This window comes from Danio rerio, chromosome 21 (assembly GCF_052040795.2).
Source record: "Danio rerio strain M-AB ecotype USA chromosome 21, GRCz13ab, whole genome shotgun sequence".
Classification (NCBI taxonomy): Eukaryota; Metazoa; Chordata; class Actinopteri; order Cypriniformes; family Danionidae; genus Danio; species Danio rerio.
The window spans coordinates 12795567-12823372 of record NC_141041.1 but is presented as its reverse complement, the minus strand read 5'-3'; the positions used below and the strand labels follow the sequence as shown (position 1 = coordinate 12823372).

Genomic DNA, 27806 nt, shown 5'->3' with positions numbered 1-27806 from the left:
GTAAGTTTTACAAGTTAAAAATGTTTTAAAACAGTGCATGTGTGTAATGAATTACAGCGATTTACTTCAGGATTTTTGTTGGGTGTTGGTATGACTTCAGCTTTACTTCATCAGCACAGCCGTGTGTCAGAACAATTATGAAAGAAGACGCTTCAATCCTGGTTAGTGGACGTTATATCAGGTTTATTTTATACATTAACATAACAGATATCCATACAGCAGTGGAGATTAACCTGTATCCTGTCACATTTGTGTGCAAAAAGAGAGCAAAGCTAAATGCGCGTGCTGTCTGTCTGTGTGTGTCTGTGCTGTGTGTGTGTGTGTGTGTGCATGAACTTTGTAACAACATTGTGTGTAACTAGTCGTTGCAACTCCACAACAAATACTGATTGGTAAAGTTCTTACTGTAGTATTTTTCACAAACGCTACGTGAGATCTGCTTTCTTTAAGTCTGTCTGTTGTCTGACGCAGCTGAGGGAGGAGATTAAGGCACGCAGAAAGGCACATAGAAATGGGGCAGGGGAGGACTAGCCTTAAAGGTGCAGTACAACAAAACCGCTACCTGATGCAAAAAGGTATAAGATAGATTCTTATAAAAGGTATAATAAAAAATCTGATTTGTGTTTTGAGCTGAAACTTTACAGACACATTCTGGAGACGCTAAAGACTTGTTTTAAATCTGAAAAAAGGGGTAACCTAGGTGCCCTTTAAACGATTCACCACACTGTAAACCCTAATAAGTTGAGACTAATCAAATGATATGAGGAAAGTGATTCCCTCAGTTCGTTTGAGTAATGAGAAATCGACACCTCAATTAAATGAGTTGACCAAATGTGGTCTCTTCATTGAATTAACATAAATGTTTAAGTACAGATAACTTAAATGTTATGTATATACTGTATAAATACATGCATACATGTATATACATCCATAGAAAATGTTTATTTAAATTTATATGAAACATTTATAACACGCACACAAACACCATATTTTATGTAAATATTTTTAAGTGTGCTCAGCATAATTAGGCACACCACATTTTAAAAATGAATATTTTTCTCCATTTCTCAGTTAATATAGGGAATGTATATTGCTGCATTTAAACAAAACAGATTTTTTAAACATATATAATTATTAAAATAATATTTTAGTCATCGAGCATCTTTAGAAATTGTAATATAATACAAATAAATTAAAGCAAAATTTAGCAAAACAAAAATTACAACCTACAAAATTTCAACAATTATTTTTTTGCTTCTCTTGATTTTTTTTTTCTAAAATTTGTATTTAGTTTTTTTTCTATAACATTAAATTGGGTGTACTAGTTTTTAGATCATTATCATAAGTTATTTTGTTAGATAAGCTCCAAATTTGGCTTCAGTACTTACTAATCTAATGTAATATGCACACATATAATATTGTATAGCTTCCTATTAAAATATGAATTTAAAAGATTGATTTGTGATAAGTGTACTTAAAAATGCTGAGCACAGTACATATGCATAATGTGTGCATATATGCATAAAAATATACACAGCACATGCAGATATATTAAAAATACTTTTCATTAAAAGGGCACCAATTCAAAACTGCCATCTTTTATGAGCTCCCAGTTGTTTTTTCTGTTGCATTGTGTTGTTGAATGGCTAAGGGGTTATTATTCCATCTGCTCAGAGTCAGAGCTAACGTCATGTTTTGCTCATGTAGCTTTATTTAGAGACTCTGGAAATGAGGAAGTGTTGATGGACTTTAATGGCCTATCTGACATATCTTATTTAAAGGGTCCTGGAATACTTTGGTGGTCTAATATCAGCACATTGACACTATCTTTGGCTACAAAAGTCCCTGCATTTTGACAGTCCTGTAAGCTTTTTCTTTCACTAAAGATGTGGTGGAATCTTTAGCCCAATGGTTAAAGCGTATGCTCTGAGATGTTAAACGTTTGTGGTCCTTTCTTGGTTGTCAGTGGCTAGTAAAAAAACTAACAACAACTGTAATAATAATAATAGTAATAATAATATTAATAACAATAATACATTTATTGCTTAAATATTGTATGCTATTATTTTATTTATTATTTTATTCTTTCTTTCTTTCTTTCTTTCTTTCTTTCTTGATTTAAAATCAGCCATTATACTGAATTGTAAGGTTGTTCAGATTATAGTATGTAAATAATAAACAACAAATACAATAATACATTTACTGCTTGATTACATTTATTAAATGTAAATATTATTAATATATATAATTTATTTATGTAAATAAAGTACACTCAAAAAATCAATTCAAATTCACTAAATAAATTTTTTTTTGCAAAAAATATATGAGTTAAGTTAATTTCTCATGTTGCCTCAACACAAATCGATTGTTTGTAACACTGTAAAAAATGAAGGGGTTCCACACAATTATATTATGTCCCAACACAAATTGATTAAGTTAGTTGAACTGTTTACAAATTTAAGTGGACTGAACCTAAAAAAATTAAGTTGTCCCAAAAAACAAGTTGTCAACAAAAAACAAGAACTTTTGTTGATTCAGCTCATTTGAAATATATTAGTTTGGTCAAACAGAAAAGCTATTTTTAGTGTACAGTTCTTTAGTCTATCAGATGTATTAAACAAATTCAGTAATAATAATAAGTAATTTTGGAATTATGTAATAAACTGAAGGTAACTTTAGGTCTTTGGGAGGGCGTGATCTTTTACATGCTCTTTAAAATATTGCTTTTTGCTGCTTGTTTAAACTACTTATTTAAAACGAGTTGAATCAACACAATTTCCAAGATGTTTTTTTAAATGCATTTTTTATTTCTCTTTGCTATTTGGGCTTATTGGAACCTAATTAGAATTAAATCTAAGTATCATCTTTTGATATGATATACTTTTAGAGAAAAATGATGTCCATATATGTGGACTCATGGTCCGAATTTACATAAAATACTTTTTCCTAAATGTTTTTTAATGCATATTTAACATAGATTTTTTTTTGAACATGTTTGACTATCAGAGAGTAAAAACAACATTGTTTGCCTATTTTAGACAGTTAAAAATAGTGTTTGGGACTTTTCATATGACACTGTATGTCTGTTACAAAATATAATACATTCAAAGTATTTTAAATAGCCACTTAAAAGCTAAAATATGCTGTCCGCATATGTGGCCACTAAAGCCCTAGGAGGTTAAGTTAACTTTGTGTTGGGACAGTATAAAGGAATTGTGTGGAACCAAGCATTTTTTACAGTGTACAATCGTCTAGGATGCTAGTAAAAAATGCATTAAAACGTGTACTACTTGTGATAAGCTGAATGGCTTTAAAAAGCTGTTCTTGAAAAAGAAGTGATTTCTTTTAAAAAGATCCTTTAAGTTCCTTTGACCTGTCATGACAACCAGCTATGTTTTCCCCCAGTCAAGTAGCTCATGTAGGACAATGTGACACTATCAGATAATATTTGATGTCAAATATAGATTATTGTGGAATGGGATTTTTCAGCCAATCAGATTGCACTGTGGGCAGGACTATTCAGTGCAACACTATAAATAGAAATGAAGTGATTGACAAAATCTCTCACAGACTAAATACCAAGGTGACTTCTGTGCTGATTATTACAAAAACTTCAGATTTAAATTTTTTTTTTTTTTAGAGTTTTTATCAGACGATTAACATTGACGGTTGACTGCATCCACGTCCCTTGATCTTAATATATCATGATCAACAAACCACCCTCCATTAGTACATAACCTAAAACCTGCTGAGCTTGTTAGAACACTTAGAAACAGAAGCAGTAAATCTACATGTTGGATGTTCAAGCCTTTTTTTCCTCTTCCACTCTTCGACAAATGTAAAGGCCCATAGAAAAACAAGCCACAAGCTGTCACTATTTTACCCTTGAACACTGAGTATATGGTAGATATATGTTTAAAGGTTTTGTGCTCACAACTGTAGAGGACCACATGCCATGAATGACTGGTAGAGGTTGTTATGGTGGTCTTATACTACAAAAGCACTTGTTTAAGATGCAGTGTGTGAACCAGTAGAGTTACTGGAATGCTACTTACCTTATAGCAAGTCAGAGTTATTGCTTTAGAGTTCACTGAAGTATTGATTTGTATCTATTAATAATTCTGCATCTGATTAAAAACATTTTGCACTTTGCATTTGGTACATTTTGACTTGTAATATTATCAGGTTTACTGGATTCATTAGGCATGGATCTGAGTAAAATGTTTGTTTGTTGTATTCTTCAAGGGCCTGATATTTCTGATGTTTATTGACGTTTCAGAATAAAAATATTGTCATAAAGAGCTCCTTTTTTATTTGTTTTGTTTGAAATCAAGTGTTGTTTCACCGAATATTGACCAGTTATATTCTAAAGTAAAAACATTGGTATCTTGTTGTTTAGAAATGAATATAAACACATGTGAAAACATGGAAAATATCTGAAAATATCTTTTTGTGTGTGTGTGTTTTTTTTTGTTTTTTTTTTTGTTATGTATGCAAACAAAAGTATTTTTTATTATTTTCAAACCATGTATATTAAAACTTTGAAGGAATACTATCGATAGTTTTAAAGTAAAACAAAAAATATTTTTATTTATTATATTTGTAATAGTGCTGGGAAAAAAATGAATTGCGATTATTACATGGAAAATAAAAAATAATTGTGTGTGTGTGTGTGTGTGTGTGTGTGTGTGTGTGTGTGTGTGTGTGTGTGTGTGTGCTTTGTATGTTTACTACACACATGTATGCATATATTTAAAAAATGTTTATTTATATTTAGATATAAAATACATATGTATATGATACTAATTATATGTAAATGTAAATATTTCTGCAAAAAAAAGTTTAGAAAACACACCCATCTCATGTCAAAACAAACTTGTATTTAGAATGTGATTAATCATTGGCCAGCACACTTTTTTTTTTTGTGGTTTCCCTTATTTTTTTATTGTAAGAATGTTTGACAGCATGTCCTCATATTTCTTATGATTTGCATGTGATTCCGACTGTTTTTAATGAGTGAATGAGAAGGACAGTGCAAATAATGGCATCCATAATGCACTTTATACATTGATATAAGCAGTTACTGTATGTTTTTCATAATAATGTAAGTGCATTTCACGTTCTCATACACTCAACTCCACTTTCTTTGTCTGTTTTTTTTTTTTCCAGTCTCAGCAGGTCACACCCACCACAACATCTCAGGTCTCCACAGTGAAACCTGCACAATATGAGGTAAAGGAGCTCTCATTTCATCTTAATTTGTGTGATGGAAGCACTTATTTTTCACAAAATGAGATATTTTTATTAATCTCCCATGTTGTCCATGCTGGATGTTGGTTGTCATCTACTTTCCTTCTTTTTTTGAGTCTTTTGTTGTCCAATGTTTTGCAAGAGAGACAGCAGTGTGTGGTCTTGGTAAATGAGAACTGAAAGAATATTTAATCCATTCAGATCAAGTGTTTAAGGTTGTAAAATCTGAAAAGCTACTTTATTGTATTGCTTCATGGTTACATTAATAGCTGTGATCATGTGCATACTGTATAGTTTGAATTGGTAATTGTAGTAAGAATTAAAGAAATTATAATATCTTCATAATGGAATTGCATTTAGAAAGAATTTGCAATTGATAGTATGAAAGAAAACATGGTGGTTTGTATATAAAGCAAAAATAACAGCGAATGTTTTTAAATATTCTTAGCTGTGAGATGAAAAAAATTTATATTAATTTAGATATTTTAGTAACATTTACATTTTTTAATAAATAATATAATATAATATAATATAATATAATATAATATAATATAATATAATATATCAAATTTAATTCAAGACAAATATTTTATTGTTTTTAATAATGCATGAAATCAAAATATGGGTAAAATATTGTTACATAGTCAATCATGATAAATGCATATTCTGACCTGAATGTATTAAAATATATAAAGAAGTAAACAAATAAGTGACCATGCTAAAACATGTTTGTATGTTTATAGCTACACTCACCGGCCACTTTATTAGGTACACCTCTCCAACTGCTTGATGCAAAGTTCTAATCAGCCAATCACATGGCAGCAGCTCAATGCATTTAGGCATGTAGACATGGTCAAGACGATCTGCTGCAGTTCAAACTGAGCATCAGAATGTGGGAAGAAAGCTGATTTAAGTGACTTTGAATGTGGCATGGTTGTTGGTGTCAGACGGGCTGGTCTGAGTATTTCAGAAACTTCTCATCTACTGAGATTTTCATCCATCTCTAGGGTTTACAGAGAATGGTGAGAAAAAGAGAAAATATCCAGTGATCAAAATCATTTGATCCCTACAAATTATTTCCAATATGAGTAAATGCTGCAGAGTTAACACTTAACTCTGGCCTTTTTGTTAAGCTGATCAGAAAAGTGGCAATTGAGGCAGTCACCATCTGTCCATTGTTCATCCGAAGGACAAAGGTGTTAAGAGCCTAGAACTTGCAAAACGGCTTCTTGATCTAATCAACACACTACATCGTTTCAGACACAGAGAGACACGTGGATCACAATCTTCCATCTCACAAAAGGGAGGCAAAATGGAATATTTCACTTTCATATACTTTTAGATTAATATGATCATGTATATATTTAATTTGCACTGCTTGAAATACTCCAGTGTATGAAACTTTGCTTATTAATGTTTATATATGAATGCTTAGGTAAAGATCAACATTACATAGTGATGTTATATATAATATATATAACTCTATATTTTGGAAACAATGCCTTGGGCAAATTAGATATGGTTTGGAAAGTAAATTATGCATAGGAAAATATTTAGGACTCTTAAATATAATAACAGTTTAACTGTGGACTATGACTAGTCACACTATGGATGACACCTTTCAGTGACCAACTCATCCAATCACAATGCTTCTTTTCAATCCCGCCTACCAGAGAAAGGATTAAAACATTCTCTCAAAAAAAAGGAGGATGTGTGGTGGTATCAGAAAGTGTGTTGGTAATAGAAGGAAGAGAGTAACACGTGGAGGTGATACATGGTGTGTGGTGGTGCCACACAAGGCTATCCAAATTGCTCAAAGACTTCAGAACTTGCTGCATGCTCCAGCAAAGAGTTGTTCATTGGATTCACAGTGCTTTTCCCAAGGCATCTTTAACCACCACTTCAGGACTACTACCTCCAGAAATCGGAGTGTCCCAGATTTCTAGGAGCTCTACATTCAAGGATAAAGACGTCAGCGTGTCCCCGACATCACAACCACTACCTCCAGAAATATTCAGTTCTGGGTGTTCCAGAATCTCCACAATTCTTCTTTTCAAAGCTCAAGAGAGCTAAGTCTGCTCGTTCCATGCCTCAAGACCTGCAAGAAGATCCAGCTTCTTTAAACTAATGCATCAACGGCAGAAAAATATATTACTTAGATAAACCTTGGCATAGTGTGTTTCAGTACAAAATACTTTAGTTAATTCAATATTTGTAAGTGCTATTCATAATAATAAAAACTTCCTCAGTCCTTCGTTATTTTAGAATAAGGTTTACCTTATCAGACTCCAGTTTGTCTTTAGAAAAGATAACAGAGTTATTAATCACAATCTTCAATCTACCTTCATGACTCTGAGCCTTTGCACTTCATTTATTGTACATTTAGTAATTTTAGTTACCCTAGCTTATTCTTTTGTTACTAAATACTTGTTACAATTGTGTCTTCCTTGTGTTGATAAAACAGTAAAATGCTCTACGATCTAAGTCAGACGATCTAATTATCCTTTACAGGGTGTTCGCGGGATTTTAAAAAGTCTTAAATTTACAAAAATATTGTGTTGTAGCTCTTAAATAATTTTAAACCGGTCTTAATTAAAAAAAAAAAAAAAGTTGTACCAATCAGGCTGACAGCCATCTAATCACCAACAATCTGTCTAAATAATTTATAAAAACCTATTTATAATAAGTTTTTTATTGCAGAGATGTTTATTTCACAAAAAGCTGTTTGACATTTTTACAGCACTATTTTGTGAAATTAAATTCCCTAATCCGGAAAAGAAAACTAAAGAAAATTACCCAATTCCTCATGATAATAACAGCTATAGTCCCATACATTATCTTCCATTTACACAAAAACTTTTTACAGAAGAAAGTGAGTGGACATAATATTTATAAATAAGCATGAAACTGCAGGTTTTATAACAGATTTGCATTAGGTCGAATAGGATTCATACTGAATTCATTTGCACCTAAAGCAAACAAAAATATATTTTTTGATTATACTTGTAGTTTTCTTCATTATAAATATACTTTTAACAATGTAAAACTTGTCATTTAAAAAAAAAACATTGTTAAAAAAATAGTCATCTAGTTTTCTTGTTTTGACACATTAAAATATGGTAAAGAATGTTAAAGAAATAACTACATTAGTTTTTTTCCAAATCCATTAGTCCAACCAGGCCATTACAAAAAATCCTTAGTGTTTAGCCTCGTATAAGTCTAAAATCTCATTCATAATGGTCTTAAAAGGGTCTTAATTCTAAAAGTCTTAAGTTTGACTCGATGAAACCGATGAAATGAGTTATTTATGTGTTATTACTGCATTATTTTGTGCCCTACAAGAGGCTAAAATATCAATATTACTATCAATACCAAAATATTGATGTTAATATTTGTCAGAGATGGCAAAAGTACACACATGCTTTACTCAAGTAGAAGTACAAATACTAAAATGACTCAAGTAAAAGTAAAGAAGTACGGCCTGAAACATGTACCTAAGTAAAAAGTATTCATTATTATATCTGTTTAAGTTTAACGGTGGTAACTACATCGCACACCATGTATACATCTATACAAAATAGCTTAAATTTAAAATATTTTCAGCCGGAAATTAGCTAATTAACTAATTATATAATAGCTAATAATAGCTAATTATTATACAATATTATCCAACAACAAGTTGCCCTATGTATTATCACTTGGACACAAAACTTAACAATATGGCTTTAAAAATAAAAGCTGCCATGCTGGTTTATATACTCTAAAACATAATTCTGAAGGCTGCCTATATTTTATAAATTAGGCCTAATAACTGTCTTCAATTTAACACTTAATTTTCTCAAAACATATTTCATTTTTTTTTTGATAACATAAAAAACTTAAAAAGGTGTTCAAATTGCGCAATGACTAAATTACATAGATTGCGCTACCAAACACATGAAAATAAAAGTAATGAGTCTGATTTAAAAATGTAAGGAGTAGAAAGTACAGATATTTGTGTAAAAATGTAAGGAATAAAAGTAAAAAAAGTTGTCAGAAAAATAAAGAGTGGAGTAAAGTACTGATACCAGAAAAATCTACTTTAGCACAGCAACAATGTTTTTGTTCTTCATTACTTTTCATCTCTGATATTTGTGATTAATCCGATCATCACTACACTTGAATCTATGCCACAAAGGATTAAAGCAGTTCTGAAGGCAAAATGGGGTCCAACACTGTACTAGTAAAGTGTACCTAATAAAGTGGCCGGTGAGCATATGTGTTTATGAATGTGTATATATAATATATTACTTGCCCTTTATTGATACAAAATGATTGTCCTTGAGAATCTAAGTGACTAGAAAAACTCAGTTTAGCAACAATATGCCTAACATGTTTTTAAAGTAAAAACTGAAGGCTTCTTGCTTGTATAAAAGACAATATTCACACTTTCAGACTTTCACAATATTTGTGGGTGGGTGCTTGAAGGTTGCTATGCACTTGGTTTAACAAGCACCATCAATAAAAGCTACTGGAGGACCAAAATAACCACAGAAAAGAAGAGAAACGAATACAAAGGCGTCTTTATGCACTTCTTCTCCTTCACTAAAACTCTTAGAAAACTTTGTTAACAGCTTTTAGAGACTATTTGCATGTTATCAGACATGTTTCTGAGTGTTTTTCTTTTGCCTGTGGACAATCATGTTTCAGCATGGGATATTTGGTTGTGGCAGGACATGGTGTCTCCCACAAGAGCCCTATGACTCACTTTCCTGAATCTGTTACTGGAGCTGGAGTTTGCTTTTCAGTTGCTTGCAACTGCTGTGTTTATGTCATTGTTTAATGCATGTTCTTTCCCAAAGCCCCCCTCATTGAAAGTTAGTTCATGTCCTCTTGTTACAATTAAGCTGATGCCGGAAGCAGTTTCAGATCTCACTAAATCTTTCTGTCTATCTGTCTGTCTTGAGTCAATTTGCTGAATCATAAGAGGAATCATATATTGCAAAGCATTAATGCTAGTTTGCAGTTTGTTAAGGCATGCTAGAAATGTTCTAGTTTTAGAAATGTATCTAAAACATGTCAGCAGTGTTTTAAATCAATGGCAGAAACATGTTAGCAGTGCGTTAAATCATGCTAGCAATTTCTATTTAAATATAGCTGTGTTAGCAGTGTTTAGTCACACTACCAGTGTTTTAAGTTTGCTATGTTTGTGAAAAGTAATGCTAGGACTGTTAAATAATCTTAAAGGCGCTATCAACATAATTAATGCTTACAGTGTGCAAAATCATGTTAGCGACATGCTAAACATATTTGCAGAGTTAGTCATGTGTGTATCCTGCTAGCTATATAATTAAACATTACCAAATTCCACACCTCGTTAGTAGGTTAAAACATGTTAAAATTCTTACTCAGAAACAAGCTTGCAATTGACTGTTATGTTCTTAGTGATTAATAATGCTAGAAAATTCCTGTCAGTGTGTAAAAACATGCTAACAGTGAGCAAATCATGCTACCGACATCATGATTGACAACATGATAAACATTAGCATTGGTAAACTTTGTTAGAAAGATTCTAGCTCTAAAAATAAAACATAAGCAGTGTGCACATCATGTTAATAAGATCTTAAAACATGTTACCAACGTATATCATGTTAGAAACAAGAAGTCAACTTTAATGTTCTTGTGTGTGTGCTAAACATCCTATCAGTGTAGCAAAACCTGTGAACAGAGGGACAACATCATGCAAACAACATGCTAAAAAGTGTTAGCAATGTGCTAAACCATTTCTATTTTATAAGCATGCCAGCTATAAAATAAAATACATTTAGCAGTGTGTTAAATCATGTTGAAAATATACACATTTATTGAAGCATTATATTAATGTGCTTAATCACACTTCCATTGTTAAGCATGCTATGTATGTAAAAAGCCATGCTAGCAATATGTTATACATGCTATCAATGTGATTAATGTTACCAGTGCAAAATCATGTTAGCGACATGTTAAAAATATTAGCAGTGTTAATTCTTCATGTTAGAAACAAGCTAGCAATCAGTTAAATAATCCTAGAAACATTCTATCGGCGTGTTACATGTTAACAGTGGGCAAAATTGTGCTAGCAACTTGTTAAAAATATGTAGCAGTGTGTTAAAGTGCTAGAAATTTTTGTGATTGGCTAAAACATTCTAGCACTGTGCCTACTGTTGTATTACAACACATTTGAAACATGCTATCAATGTGATCAATGTTAGCAGTGTGCAAAATCATGTTAGCAACATGCTAAACATATTAGCAGGGTTAACTCTTCGTGTTAGAAACAAGCTAGCAATCAACTGTTATGTTCTAGGTTTGTTAAATAATCTTTGTAAATAAATCCTTAAATAATCTTGTTAAATTTTAACAGGGCAAAGTCATGCTAGCAACATGCTAAAATATGTTAGCAGTTTGTTATAGAAACATTTTTGTTATTGGCTAAACCATTAGCAATGTCATGCCTACTGAAATATTAAAACACATTTGAAACATGCTATAAATGCGATTTATGACACTATGCAGTGTGCATAATGTTAGCAACATGCTGAACATATTAGCAGTCTTTACTCTTCATGTTAGAAACAAGCTAGCAATCAACTGTTACGTTCTAGTTGTGTTAAACAATCCCAACGTCATTCTAGCAACATGCTAAAATATGTTAGCAATGTGTTAAAGTGTAACATTTTTGTTATTGGCCAAAAACATTCTAGCAATGTTCCTACCAATGTATTAAAGCACATTTGAAACATGCTATCAATGTGATTAATGTTACCAGTGTGCAAAATCCTGTTAGCGACATGCTGAACATATTAGCAGTGTTAACTTCTCTTGTTAGAAACAAGCTAGCAATCAACTGTTACGTTTTAGTTGTGTTAAATCAGCCTAGAAACATTCTATCAGTGTGTTACATGTTAACAGTGGGCAAAGTCATGTTAGCAACATACTAAAATTAAAACATTTTAGCAATGTATTTTCATCCCTATCAATGTATTAAAATGCTAGCAGTGCATTAAGTCATCTCTTTAACTTTTTTACCATTTCAAATTAACAGGCCAGACTTTCTAAAACCAACATCAAAGATTGTCTACCAACTTTACTATCTACTTAGTCCTGATATCTTGGCTTCTCTCTCTTCCCGATATTTTCCTATCTCTACTCACTAAGCAGACTCAGGCCCAAAATAATGGGTTTTAAACATGATTGACATTCTCTGCATTGTAGAAAGGAGCTACACAATCGTCTACAGCAGCTGCGACTGTCAAATCCGGCGCTGGAGATCCTGCAACCACCCAGAAAGGATCTTCTCAAGTCAAACCTCAGGTAGACACCATCCGTCTACAGGATTTATCGGCGTATGGGCTTCTTTACATCTACCTCACGCTGGTTTTCATCAGCCACGCTACACTACTGTTTCGCCTTTCTATCCTAACCAATCCTGCTTTCATTCTTGGTTGACTTTTTTGGTGAACACTAACACAACACTTTTGGGGTTGTCTTTGTTTTTCATAACATCTGGAACACATCTGTGGGAACAAACATCTCTCTGTATGCCGGAGTTTTTTGGTTGTTTGTTATTTGGGTCTCTCTCAAACGCTGACCACATTCATGACATTTCGGTGCTGCCTCAGGAAACGCGAAATCTTTCTTCTGCCATTTTGAAACTAAACTTGAAACAAAACCATCTGCATACCGTCTTCATTTGGTGCCATTTTTCACTTTATCTTACAGCTTTTCATGTTTACTTTGACCTGGTTAAAGAAACTAGGTTCCACTGCAGTTTCCTCATCACTTTCCCAGCAGAGCAGAAGACATGTCTTGCAAATGTGTTAACCTTTTCTCATGGGATTGACACATTTTCCCCAACATTTTCAAAACCGTTAACATGGATGTCATTCAAGCAGTCCAAACCCCATTGTTTTAGCTATGGAAAACAAGTAGAACCACCATTAGAAACTACCAAGATTAGTATAAAATCTCTGAATCACCAGTTTGAGACTCCTTCATACAAATTTTCAATGAGCAATCAGTCTGCGAACCTCATAAAAAAGGTGGTAGTTCTATATTCTTTGCCAGCATGGATGGAGGAGTTCAATAGTGGCTATATGTCTTATACTTCCGATAAATTTTACTGTATCTTGGTTAACATGTGTTTTTTGTAATGTTTACAGTATGTAATTGGGTTCTTTTTGTTTATTTTTTTACAGTATTTCAGTTTTCAGCCACAGTTTTAAAAAATGTCATGAATTCAGCACAATTTTAATCAAAGCATTTCTTATTTTGGATCCAATTATCTGCAAAAAGGCTAGTTTGACAAAGCCTATATAGAAAGACAACAAACGGCACTGGCAATAGACTACAATGTCAAGCAATGGTGCACTGATTCACACTGAGTTCTGTATTTTGTTGTCCATTGTGTAATGATCGATTGAAATAGCTCATTTGCTTATTCGCAAGTTGTGTGAAGGCATATTTGTTGCATATTTTAAATGTTTTTGCATAGTTAGAGCCTTTTTTAAGCTAAGTGTGTCATTTTGACCATAAGTGCTGCTGTTTAGGCCTGTGTTTTAACTGTTTTGAAAACGTGGAGTTTCATTTGACAGCTGCTTCAAAGCAATCAAGAAAAACTGTAATGTTTAGAGTGCATCTTGAGTATGCGCTGTATTACGGTCTCACTCTTGCATACTGATCGCAGGTCACAGATTCTAAATCAACACCTGCATCTTCTGCTAAAGTCTCAGCTGTGAGCTCTGGGACTGGAGTTGCTGGTACAACCGGTGGAGCAGGAGTGAAACCAGCAGATCCTGCAAAAGATACGCCTCAGGTACACTAAGGTCACCAATGGATTTTTTTCCTGTCTACTCAATGAGACTTCATCAACATTTCATGATCATCTTCTGCCATGCAATTCCATTTTCTTCATAAAATATCTTTGGAGGGATAGTGCCACTTTAGCATTCTCACTCTTTGGTTAGCATCTTCATGGCGTTCATCAGGACTTCTGATTCTTTTCGCTCTTTTGGCTGCTCCATTTCGCTTGTGAACTTCATTGAAAGTTGGTGTTAATGCTCGAATATGTGGCTTTTGATAGAGCACCACCATTCCTTCAACCAAACTGGGACCTGCTAAGGTGGATCCGGCTGCTGGGAAGCCCTCTGGCTCAGCTGGTGCCCAAAAACAGACAAGTGCTCAAAAGGTATTAATAGAGTAACAAAGGATCATCAGGATGGGAGTGGACAAAAGTTCTGTTAGCGTTAATGTTTTAACCCTGTATTGTCATATAGTAAATGTGCAAAAGGGAGAGAGTTGTGCTTGAAGAAGCACTCAAGCTTTTATAATGGGATTTTAATGTCTTTTAAAAGTCCTTTTATCATTTTTTAATGATAAAACAGCTATCAGCAAAGTTCAGCTTCATGCATTTCAGAGTACATGTACATTGATTGTTATCATGCTCAAAAAACAGTTGTGTTGATTATTGTTTTCATTGAAACTTTTTTTTTTTAATTCAGGAGTTTTCAGGATTTGAATGTTCTAAACCTATTATGTATCATCCTTTATTTTACCCCTAACCAACACAAAAAGTACCTAAGATTTTAATCTGCAAATAGACATCTGTAAGACTTCAAAAAAGTTTCCCCCATCATATATTCATGTATTTTATTTAATTATCATTATGTTTAAAACGTGTATAAATAAGTGTAAGGGAAACTGTATTTTATATTAAATTGTACTGAGTGTTTTTGTTGTATTATTTTTTATGGATAAGAGTAAGGAAAATTGTATTTTAAGTATCATGTAGTATTTTAATGTAGTATTTTATAAGTATAAGGTGTCATTTATTTATTCATATTTTTGAATTTTTTATTTTTGTGACAACTTGTAATCATTCACTTAACAAGCTTATACTGTATATAGTGTCAGTGTATACCACACCACACTATGGCCACACTATGGTAAAAAGACATAAATCATCTTCAAAAGCTGTTGATTTAATACAACAGCTTACCTTGATGTCTTGTCAATTTATTAAAAACATTTGACTTAAAGAGAAAAATGTGTGCTGTCTGAGAATGTTTCAGTAGTCTAGCCAGACCATGTGTGTCTGCACGTGTACATAATAAAAGTCCTTTTGTTTTTACTGCAGGTGCAGGTTGAAGTGGGTCCTTCAGCAGCAAAAGTCAGTGCAGATGTGAGTTTACCAGCTTTTCTCTTTGTGGTTTCTGGTGTGTGGTTATCAGATTTATGTATTCACAGAGTTTTCTTTTATGTATGTGTAGGCTGACGATCCGTTTGATGCCCTGTCTGGCACATTACCATCATCACAACCTTTGGCTCCTAAAGTCCACTACACTGGACCTGAGATCAAAGAGGTAAAGCAAGGGTGTAGATATTTAGATAACTGTGTATTCAAAACTTAAAAGTCGGCATGAGATCAGAATGGACAATTCTTATTTTATACAGACTGCAATATTGCTTAAATAAATATAAAATTCCAGGGTAAGCTGTTGTCCAACTAGCTTCTTATCTATTGAGGAAACTTGAGGAATATTCATTGAGTTTACTGACAGAACTGAACCTGTTAATCACATGCAATCCACCAGAACTTGGGCAAAAAAATCTCACATCATGATTTAAAGGGTATCTATTATGCAAAAATCACTTTTAAATGGAGTTCAAACACGGTTGTGTGGCTACAGTTTGTGAACTTAATTTAAATTTTTTATAATCACACCTAGTAAAAACTGTCTCAGAAACACTTTGATTGACATTCTCCCTTTGTATATGTCATCAGAGGGGGAAAAACCCATCCCTCATTATCATAGGACATTAGTCTTGTTTTGAATCTGCCATCTAAAAGACCAATTATTTTCACATTTTCAAGTGCAAACCCAAAGCGTGCACAATCATATCTGATTATTTTTCACACTTTATTTAGAAATTCTGGCAAATGTTTGATTAAGTTTGATTATTTATAAAAAAATAAATATTAAAGTCTGCATGAAATAATCAAAAAGACAATGTAAATTTTTGCAAGCACATACTGTAAAAAATGCTGGGTTCCACACAATCGATTTGACAACATGAAGCAATTAAGTTAGCTAATTAGTTTTTGCAAATTTAAGTTCATTGAACATAAAAAAAATTAGGTTGTTGCAAAAAGAATTGGGTTTAGCTCATTTTAGTAGTTTGAACAAACTTCAAACATCATTTTTTTGAGTGGACATTGTTAGTCTTAAAGGGGTTGTTAACTCTGTCACAATTCTGTCACAATTCCCTTCACTTGTTCCTAACCTGTTAGGGTTTCTTTCAGACAGCTGAAAACCGATAACCATCAACTTCTATAGTATTTGTTTTTCCTACTAAGGAAGTCAATGGTTACAGGTTTTCAGCTTTCTTCCAAATGACATATTTTGTGTTCAATAGAATAAAGAAACTAATAAAGGTTTGAAACCACTTGTGGGTAGGTAATTTTTAATTTTTGGGTGAAATATGCCTTTAAAGTGAACAATCAATCCATGCAAGGTAATCCACTGAAAAAAAGTATTTTTTTTTACGTAAACAATGTTCAATCAAGCTTGTGACTATCTCACCATGCTGTTATTCATGTTTTTGTGGTGGTAAGGTTGGATTAATACACATAAGAAAATCATGTATTATAGTAAGCAATGTATTTTGCGACAATATGAAATGAACAAGGGATAGTGTGAACTATATATCCATGTGATATATATTGTCATAATGTACCAGAATCATTTTTCGAACCGTCCAATCGATTCCTAAGGGTCAAAATTAAGTTCCTCCCTACACTACAGTACTTTTTTCAGTAACACTGTCACAATTCATGCTATTAACTAATGGCTTAGTATTATTATGATATTAACTTCATTAATAGTTATAAAGTATGATCTTATTCAGCATTCCTAATCCTGCCCATAATCTTATCCCAAAATTTATCTTATTAATTATTAATAAACAGATAATTAGTAGTTAATTAAGCTAGTAGTGTTGTTTAATGGTTTGTTTATACCTTGAATTGTGACATACAGTGTTACCCTTTTTTACTTGTTCAAGAAGCCTTTTCACTTAAATATACATCACTATATAAATACTATCATGATTTCCTTCTCCTGCCGACTTTTAAGGAATAATTTTAGCATGTGCATTCTCATTGTGTTTTGCTACGTGTGTTTTCTAATGGATTGCAATGCATGTCTCAGCCCAAACTGAAATCAGAGAAAGGTGTTTTGTGTGGTGAGCGAGATGACACGCTGCCGCCCGGATACAGAAAGGAAGACCTGGTCAGTTGGAGATCATACATATTCTCAACGTTTGCCTTTTTTTCTTTCATCTTAAAGGAAGAGTTCAACCAAAAACAGAGAGTTCAGCTGTAATGCATGAAACACAAAATGAGGACTATTGATAAACACACATTTTTTCATGCAGCTGCAATTAAGTGACTGATGCTTTAAGATTTAAAATGGACATAAAGGCACATAAAAGTAATGAATATAGTCACAGAAAGGATATGTGCGTGTATTCTTTCTGTAAACATACAGTATTATATTTTTGGGTGAACTGATCCTCTAAAAGGCGGTTCATTCCACTTTGGCGACCCCTGATAAGTAAGGGACTAAGCCAATGGAAAATAAATGAATGAATGATCCTCTAAAAACTAATGTCTAAAGATCTTTAAAGAGGATATTTTGAAGAAAGCTGAAAACTGGTAACCATCAATTTCCATATTAGTTTAATTTTTTTATACTATGGAAGTCAATGGTTACAGGTTGTCAGCTTTCTTCAGAATAACTTATTTTGTGTTATAAAAGAAACTCGCACAGAACAGTGGTATATTTTGGGCCGAACTGTTCCTTTAAAATTAATTTCTACTCTTTTCCAACATTCCTGTTTTGTTTTTGTTGTTGTCTACAACAGTGTTTCTCAACCACGTTCCTGGAGGACCACCAACGCTGCATGTTTTGGATGTTTCTTTTGTCTGTCACATTCATTACAGATCTTTCAGTCTCTAATAGTAAACTGATGATCTGAATCAGGTGTGTTTGGTTAAGGAGACACGGAAAACATGCAAAGCTAAAGGTCCTCCAAGAACGTGGTTGAGAAACACAGTCTGCAATACCTCAAATAATATAAAAAAAATAGACTTTTATTGAATATCATTAGTGTGTGAAAGTCATTAAGGGGGTGTTCACACTTGGCAGGTTTGGTTTAAATACAACAAACTCTGGTGCTATTTGTTTTGTTCTTTCGTTTCTTCTGAAACAACACAAACACTGCGACAATAAGCAGATGAAGAAACTGGAATTAATTCTAGTGTAATTTGAGTGAATTATGAAATGCAACACAGACATATGACATTTAAAAACAACCAAAAAACAGTACATGGCATCGCAATAGGACAAAATGCACAAGCACAACTGGTTGTTCCCGTCATTATCATGATGTTGCCCATCACAGTTCAATATAGATGTCAGCAACAGGTCCTTTTTGTTGCAGATATTGAATTTTGTGTGTGACTTTTTAATTAGGGAAGGTTTTAAAAATGTGTTAAGGTGTTGAAACATGGCTGCATGGTGGCTTAGTGGTTAGCACTGTCGCCTCACAGCAAGAAGGTTGCTGGTTCAAGTGCCAGCTGGGCCAGTTGGCATTCCTGTGAGGAGTTTGCATGTTCTCCCCATGTTGGCGTGGGTTTCCCCCACAGTCCAAAGACATGAGCTATAAGTAAATTGAATAAAACTAAGTTGGCCGTAGCGTATATGTGTGAATGTGAGAGTGAATGGGTGTTTCCCAGTACTGGGTTGCAGCTGGAAAGGCATTTGCAATGTAAAACATATTCTGGATGAGTTGGCGGTTCATTCCGCTGTGGCGAGCCCTGATAAAATAAATGAATGAGTCGAAACATTCTTTGATACAAATGTTATGTATACACATACCCTGAACACCTTTAGTTCAACACACAGCATTATTTTGAATGAAAATCCCACAATCTGTTTGTGTTTTTGTTTGCTGCTCTGTATCCTTCAGGACAGTCTCTAAACTGCACGTTTTGAAGTATAGCACAAGAAGCGAGTGATGGAAATGCAAGATTCTGAAAAAAACAAATTCACAAAAAAGGGTTTACACTCACTTGAGGTGGTTTGAGACTTGTGTGAAAAAGAGTTAATGCTAATATTGTGAGATGGAGACACATGTGAATAGTTTGACTAATCAGTTGTCTTCATTAAGCTTGGCTTGTTTACTATTGGTTGCTAGGTTACCAATACTACTATGAGCCACTCTAACAGCTTTATGGAAACGCAACTAAATGCTAATTTATACTTCTGCGTTGAGTGATCTGCATGACCCACGGTGCCTGCTCTTTGCCTGCAGTGTATTTATACTTCTGCGTGCTGTTTGTGTTACTCTGCAATAACACTTGCGAAACGCTAGCTGGCAGTAGGATTTTATGTTTCTCTGTGTCGAGTTTCTTTGTGGGTGTTTTGTTTTTTCTGAACGGTACAAGTAGATAAAACTTGCTTAATCAGAGGCGGGAACCGGCATACGTGCAACAACTTTAATCATAAGGTAAAAACAAAACAAAAGTTTCCATCTGGAGCTTCTCCACGGGACTCAACACTTGTAAACAATCGCTCTATTGGGCTTGCGGCTTGCAGCTTTCAGCACCGCCCACACTCTTCACCGCTACCAACTCAACCAACCACAGAGTTTGTGCTATGCGTCGTTGGGACATGTCATTACATTTATTGAGAGGTGCGCGTCAGCATCGGCTTCAGCCACAGCGAGGGCTATGCGACCGCTCAATGGCTGCACTCGACCATACGCGTGTGCTTGATGCAGAAGTTTAAATCAGCTTTAATTCACTTTTTGGATTTTCCTTCTTTATTTTTTGTGAATTTTCAAATTATTTGCTTTATGTTAGGATGGAAACTTGGCTAATGTGAACACTAAGCGACTAAATGCAGCATTTTATTTTTGGTCCAGATCCAACAATCAAATCACAAGTGTGAACACACCCTAAGATTTTCAGTATGTTTCTTAATCCTAAGTGATTGTTATCAAATGAGCTGGTTTTTAGTCAGTACTGTATTTTATCAAGCTTTGAGTATAACCACTGTTTACTTGTCTGTTCAGGAAAAGAAGCATGGAGCTGGAGTTCCAGCTGGAGTTCCGGAGAAGCCTAAAGAAGTTCCCAAGGTAGGAGATCTGTGGAGGCCTGTGCTGTTGTTTTTAGCTTTTTTTTCTAATCATGTGACTCCCTTTCTTCCAGTTCACAATCATCTGCTGTGTATGGTTTACATATTATTGTGCATTGAAAAATACATTCATAATAGTTTAATTTTAGTTTGGTCTTTTAAATGTGTGCTAACAGTATGTACCTGTATACACACACACACACACACACACACACACACACACACACACACATGTGCACACATATAAAAATGAAGAGACCACTTCTCTTTATACGTGACCTGTAGTTTGAGTAAAATGTTGACATTTGCTTAAATCTATAAAAATCTATAACAAAAAAATCTATAACATTGCTTTCAAGTCTTAAATGTAAATAGTTCAGAATAATACATATAAATTTGGAATTCTTGGTTATTCCACCAAATATTTATTTCTTAAGCATTTCTGGAGTTAAAACACTAGTATTTTGTTGTTTTACTTTCGCTGTGTTATGCCTTATTTATCAGGGGTCGCCACAGCGGAATGAACCACAAACTGCTCCAGCATATGTTTTACACAGCGTATGCCCTTCCAGCTGTCTTTTTGACAATATTTGCATTTTTAATATAGGAGAAAAGTCATCAGTGGTTTACAGAATAATACAAATATATTTAACTCAAACTATAACTCATATAACATATAATTTCCCATAGCTACATTTCATAGCTACATAGCTTACGGCTAATCATAATTGCTGCTTAAAAACCATAAAGGAGCCCCATATTTTATAATTATTGTTATTTGTGTCTTGCTATGATGGCTCATAACATTATTATTCATCCATGTATATTACCATTATATTTCCTGTCTCACTCACAGCTTCTCTTTCTTTTTTTTATTTCCATTTCAACGCCAAACATTTAGCTTGCTTTAAGGGTGTTGGCTAGCAAACAGAAGCAAACACAAATGCATCAGTCATTCACATTGACAACGAATTGTTGCGTAATCAGCACACACACACAACTAACCTGTGCTGTATTTCACTAATTTTGTGTGTAAATCTGTGTTAACACCCATCACATTCAGTTCTGAGTATTATCATCACCGTCTCATCATTTTCTGCATAATTACCGATTGTTTTGGCTTGGCTGGTCATAGTGAGCTTTGATTATTCGTCTCGTGTTTGTTGTATAAGTTAAAAGTGTGTTATTAATGTCGATGTCTCTTGGTATGCAGCGGGTGTGTCTGTACTTTTCCTTCCACGGCTTGTGCTGCTGTTTCGCATTACACACTGAGCTTGAGTCTGTAGCCCCCTCTAATGGTCATTTTTTAGAATCACATCATTAGTTGGCCTTCAATTATATAGTCTTGTATTAATGTGTGATTTGTTTGTTGTTTTCCCAAAGCCCATAAGCACAGATGATGCACTGGAATCTCTCTCCTCTACGTTTGTGTCTCCAGCTCAAGCTGCTCCAAAGAAGACAGACGTGGTGAGTGTTCATTCTGAGCTTCTTAACTCTTTTCTTAAAGAGATAGTTCATCCAAATAGGACATTTTTGTCATTTACACATCCCTTAGAGCTGTTTCAGATTATTAAACACAAAAGAAGAGATATTAAATGATGCTGGGGGAGAACAGCCATTTACTTATGTAATATTCTTATAACCACTGAATATTTGTGACACTAATTTACGACTAGGAGAGGAGATTGCTAGTGATGGTTAACCTGTAATACGGCAGCACATTGTAGATTAAAGCTGGATGTTGTTTGGTATTCCCTGTCCATCTTCTTATTTAAGTACTGCACGCCCTGTGCAACTAATAAAACTAAACGCAGAACAAGACAACTTCCATTGTTTTTTTTTTTGCTATGGATGGCTGCTTATTCCCCCAACATTTTTCAGAATATCTTCTTTGGTGAACCACTTGAGTGTGAGGAAATGGTGAGGAAATGTTGATTTTTGAGTAAACCGTCCCTTGAAGTTAGGGGGGTTTGACATTTTTCATGCCACATATGCACTGTATTTATGATGATACAAAGAAGCTGAAATAAATACCCACATTTCTATGATTTTTTTTCTACATACTCCTAGTTTGTTTATATATTATTGTTATTATTATTATTGAAATATTGTTGTTATTGTTGTTGTTAATATTATTGTTGTTAGTGGTGGTAAAATAATTATTAAAATTTTAAAATAAACATGTTGCTTTATTATTATTGTAAGTATTTTTTATTACTATGAATAATGATATTAATATTTAATTTGCTATTAATTTTGTCTGTACTAAACATTCTGTTAATGGTAAATGTTTATAATTTTAGCTCATTTTAATATTTATTTTAATTGACAAATATTGTAATTTTTAGTTATTATATTATTAAATTGCCATAATATGAATATTATTAGGCGTCATGGTGGCGCAGTGGGTAGCATGATTGCCTTACAGCAATAAGGTCGCTGGTTCAAGCCTTAGCTGGGTTAGTTGGAATTTCTGTATGGAGTTTGCATGTTCTCCCTGTGTTTGCATGGGTTTCTTCCGGATGCTCCGGTTTCCCCCCACAGTCCAAAGACATGCGCTATTGGTAAATTGGGAGTGTATGGGTGTTTCCAAGTGATGGGTTGCTGCTGGAAGGGCATCCGCTGCGTAAAACATATGCTGGATAAGTTTGTGGTTCATTCCGCTGTGGCGACCCCAGATTAATAAAGGGACTAAGCCGAAAAAAGAAAATGAATGAATGAAAATTATTATAAAATGTATAATTATTCTTATTATTATTATTATTTTGCTTTATTGCATTTAATAAAAATAATCAATAACAAAAGCATATTTGTTTTTTATTATAATATCATTTGTGTACTATAAATTTAGTGAATTTTATTTACAGTTGAAGTCAGAATTATTAGCCCCTCTTTAATTAGTTTTTTCTTTTTTAAATCTTTCACAAATTATGTTTAACAGAGCAAGGAATTTTTCACAGTATGTCTGATAATATTTTTTCTTCTGGAGAAAGTCTTATTTGTTTTATTTTGGCTAGAATAAAAGCAGTTTTTAATAAAAAAAAAAACATTTTTAGGATCAAAATTATAAGCCTTTTATAAACCCTATTATTAAAACTATTATGTTTAGTAATGTGTTGAAAAAATCTTCTCTCCAATAAACCAAAAATGGGGGGAAAATAAACAGGGGTACTAATAATTTTGACTTCAGCTGTATACATATATTACTTTATTTTAAATCAAAAAAAGTAGTTTTAACAGTTAGATAATTTTATAAAGGATCTATGGTAACAGTCCATTCAGTTGTATGTTCGTATTCTTGACTAAATGTTTCTTTGTTTGACATGTGTTCACTTCTTCCCAGAAAACTGAAACAATAGGAGCAGTGGATGTTAAATCGGCAGGCACCACTAACTTTGCTCCCCCTCCACCATCTCAGCAGGTAACAACATTTTAAAACACATCGACAAAAACATCTGCATTAACATCAAAACTAAACATGTCTCTCTTTCTTTGAGCAGAAACAACCGGCGTCGTCTCAAGCTGCTGCTGTAACCAAATCACCTGCTCCACCGGCAGACAAGAAAGCTAAAATGGAGACTCATGCACAACCAGCCAAAGCAAAGACAGAGGTAAGTCAGAAAATCTAGCTCAAGGCAAAACACTGCATCACCATACTTCACCAAATTACATTTAAAGGTCCCGTGAAATGAAAATAAAAAATGTTATATGTTAGTGTCAGAAAGTTAGTTTTAAGGAAATCTATGAGCTAGTTTGCTCCAAAACAGTGACAAAATTTTCATTTAGAAGATATAAACATCCAAAGCTTTCAGTTTGTCACTTCCCCCTAAACGAATCAATCTACGAATTATTTAATGTCACCTCATGCTTCAGTTTCTCATCAAGTCTTCTGACCAATTAAATGCTCTCTAGTATCTGACATGCCCCACCTCCTTCAAGACGCTTTTCATTTGTTTGTCATTGGATGGGTTTGAGCTCAACCACTCACTGGCAGAGCTGTGATAAAACAAAATGCCATTGGCTGTTTTTTTTTAAGAGGAGGGGCTACTCTGTCCCACCCTATCTTCACATTTCAGTTGAGATAATTGTTAAACATTGAATAAAAATGCACATTTCTAGACACTTCACGGGACCTTTAGGAATAGCAAATATTTTAGTAACGTCTTTATGAATGTTATGTTTAAATGTAAATTTATTTTAAATAAGCACTGATTTGCATACATTTGTAGCACAAAAATCTAAAAGTCAGGTAAAAAATTTTTGTTTAATGTTTATTTTTACATATTAAAGTCAGTGTTTTTCAGGGGATTTTTTGAATGACTATGAACAGCTATTATATAAATACACTGGTCACACTTTACAATAAGGTTCATTAGTTAATGTTAATTAATGCATTTACTAACAGGAACAAGCAATGAACAATATATTTACAACAGTATTTGTTCATGTTAGTTAACGTTAGTTAATGAAAATACAGTAGTTCATTGTTAGTTCATGTTAACTCATGGTGCATTAACTAATGTTAACAGGCACGGACTTGGATGTTAATAATGCATTAGTAAATGTTCAAATATGATTAATAAATGCTGTACAAGTGTTGTTCATGATTACTTCATGTTAGTAAAGGCATTAACTAATGAACCTTATTGTAAAGTGTTACCAATACACTTTTTATTTTTGAATAAAAGGTTGTGTATATAATCAAACAAGCTATGTTTGGATATATACCCCTGTAAAAACCTGCAGAATATCAATTTGAATAAAGCTAAAGGTTGTTGTTTGCAAGTAATGCTGAAGTGGAGATTTAAGTTTGTCTTCAATTTAAGACACAGCTTTTAAAAATAAGTAGTATAATTGAAATATACAGACACAACTTGTTTTTTTTAAAGTCTTAAAACCTTAAAATTGTCCAGTGCATGAAAAACAATACTTTTTCCTGTTTCTCCTAAATGAAGGTTTTAATGTAACTGCATTTGGTTTCTTTTACCTCAATTATTTACCTGTTTTCTTCCAGTCGGACAGCTCCATATCGCTGGACGCTCTCGATGCTTTGAGCGACACACTGGGGGCTTCTAAACCACCCCAAAAATTACCAGAACTCAAACCTGGACAGATAGTTGATGTAAGGAAGTGTTTTCTCTTCTACTTCTTAAAAAACAGATTACTATATTGTTTGAAAAACTGCTAGTTTCCTATACATTTTTCTAATCATATGCATGGTTTTGCACAGGAGAAGAAACAGACCTCAGAGAAAGGTGTTCGTGTTGGAGAAAGAGACGACACACTTCCACCACAATACAGATTCAAAGAGGAAGATCTCAAGAAATATCCTCCACCTGCGAAAGAGGTCAGACACTCCATAAAACTCAAATGAGTGTGTTAATTCATATTTCTCCACCTTGGAATCATATCGGCACCTTGGAATTATAAGGTTCTATCTGCGTTCTGAATGATTTTGAGATATCGAGCTTTAAAATTTTTGCATTCCAGGGCAAACAGTATGTGTGTAAAATTTGTTTTTTATTTCAAAAAGTATTAAAATTCAAACAACTAGTAAAACTTCCCATAATGTAAATACGTTGTCATTTAATAAGAATATGTCAATAACTCAATATTGACAAAAATGTCAGATAGAAACATATAATTCTAAGGTGACGATATGATTCAATCTACATTTTGAGCAGTTTTTAAATTGAGCTTTTAAGATTTTGCATTCCACCAAGCATGATAAAATGGGAAAATAACCCTGAAGATCCTGAATCATGTCTCAAATTTGGATTTTTGGAAGTGGTTAAATGTAGATAAAAACATCTAATGCTATAAATAACTGTCTGCTTGGTATATTAAGGCAAAACTATAACTGAAGGCATCATTTTCAAGAAGCACAAATAGTTCATTTATTTTTTTAATAACTATTTTATTTATTGCAATTCAGTTCAGTTCTTGAACATTGAAATTCTTCAATACTTGTTTAAAAACGTTACATTTATTGAGGATTTATTTTATATTTAGTTAAAAACAAATATCATATTTAATGCCCTTAAGGAAATCTTCCATTATGAATTTTCTGAAGATCCCTCAGTTGCTCTGCTATGTGTATGCCCTGAAGGCTTCGATGTCAGATCAAAAATTTACTTATTACAAATCTTACTTGCTGCAACTTTGAAGTGCATCACATGCAGATAGCAAAATTCTGAACCTCCAACATATAATGCTTGGATTCAAAAAGTGTAGGAACTGTATCAAATGGAACAAATAACAAATGCATTACGACTTCAAAAAAATTTTTCTAAAGAGAAATTTTCTCTTTAAATTCAATTTTCCTGTCATGCCTTTAATTTTTCAATTATGAGCCATACTGAACTCTATTCGGACTCTATTAGTTCTACTGAACTATCGGAGAACAAGGACACTTTTTTCTTCCTTTCTTCACTTTATCTTTTATCTATTTATTTATATATTTTTCTTATTAATTAATTTATTTTAATTTATTTATTTATTTATATTCATTATTATAATAGTTGTTGAATAAAAAATGTTCTGTCTTTTATATGTCCAAAGGATGCTTTTTGTTCTGTACATGTATTTACAACCATTTTAGTAGATATAAATCGATGTTCTAACATGTAAAACACTATATTACACTAAATTGTAATTCATGCGATGTTGTATTCTCTTGTAAAAATAAGTTAAAAAAAACTAACAAACAAAAAAACGTATATTATTCTTATTACTTCCAAAGCTTGAAAAGGCAGTGCTAAATAGTTTTTAAATATCATTTCCATTTAGAGAGAAGCAGCTAGTGTGATGCTGTCATTTTTTTTTTTTAGAGATCAGTAATCATGTTAAGGGTGTGTTCTGATTGGCCACCATCACTGAACGCTGTGCTCTGATTTGCCTGTCCCACTGTGTTCTGATTGGCTGATGTCTGTTTTAGCCTTCACTGAACACAGATGATGCGATGGACATACTTTCAGGAGATTTCACGACCCCTGCATCGGCACCTGTTGTCAAAGCTCCTGTTCCTCCTGCACAGGTACTACTTTACAATCACTTCTTCAAAACAATGACATTTATGTACAGTTTAAGACAGAATTATTACCTCACTTTCATTTTTTATCTTTTTAAAATATTTTGCAAGTGATGTTTAATAGAGCAAGGAAATTTTCACAGTATGTCTGATAATATTTTTTTTTCTGGAGAAAGTCTTATTTAATTTATTCCTGGAATAATAAAAGCAGTTTTGATTTTTAAAACCCATCTTAAGGTCAAAATTATTAGCCCCTTTAAGCAATTTTTTTTTCGATAGTCAACAGAACAAACCATCATTATACAAAA

General features: G+C 33.2%; 1 protein-coding gene and 1 long non-coding RNA gene across 54 annotated transcripts in view; both read left to right on the top strand.

Moving 5' to 3' along the window:
* Positions 1-27806, top strand: part of cast (calpastatin) — a 92276-nt gene that overhangs the window by 27347 nt on the left and 37123 nt on the right. For 6 of the 53 annotated variants that reach the window (XM_087300031.1, XM_087300028.1, XM_087300029.1 and 3 more), the window contains 14 exons: positions 5170-5232; positions 12484-12582; positions 13955-14083; positions 14351-14455; positions 15404-15448; positions 15537-15629; positions 17478-17558; positions 20407-20469; positions 21852-21935; positions 23812-23889; positions 23969-24079; positions 25483-25590; positions 25699-25815; positions 27406-27504. In XM_087300031.1, coding sequence (XP_087156157.1) covers positions 5170-5232; positions 12484-12582; positions 13955-14083; positions 14351-14455; positions 15404-15448; positions 15537-15629; positions 17478-17558; positions 20407-20469; positions 21852-21935; positions 23812-23889; positions 23969-24079; positions 25483-25590; positions 25699-25815; positions 27406-27504 — 1275 coding nt within the window. The remainder of the gene's footprint in view (positions 1-5169; positions 5233-12483; positions 12583-13954; positions 14084-14350; positions 14456-15403; positions 15449-15536; positions 15630-17477; positions 17559-20406; positions 20470-21851; positions 21936-23811; positions 23890-23968; positions 24080-25482; positions 25591-25698; positions 25816-27405; positions 27505-27806) is intronic. The other 47 variants (XM_087300060.1, XM_087300056.1, XM_087300057.1 and 44 more) reach the window with 11 other exon arrangements.
* On the top strand, positions 5827-9255 carry LOC147831853 (uncharacterized). The gene is made up of 2 exons (XR_015520113.1): positions 5827-6295; positions 6384-9255. It is a non-coding gene; the product is annotated as an uncharacterized LOC147831853 (long non-coding RNA).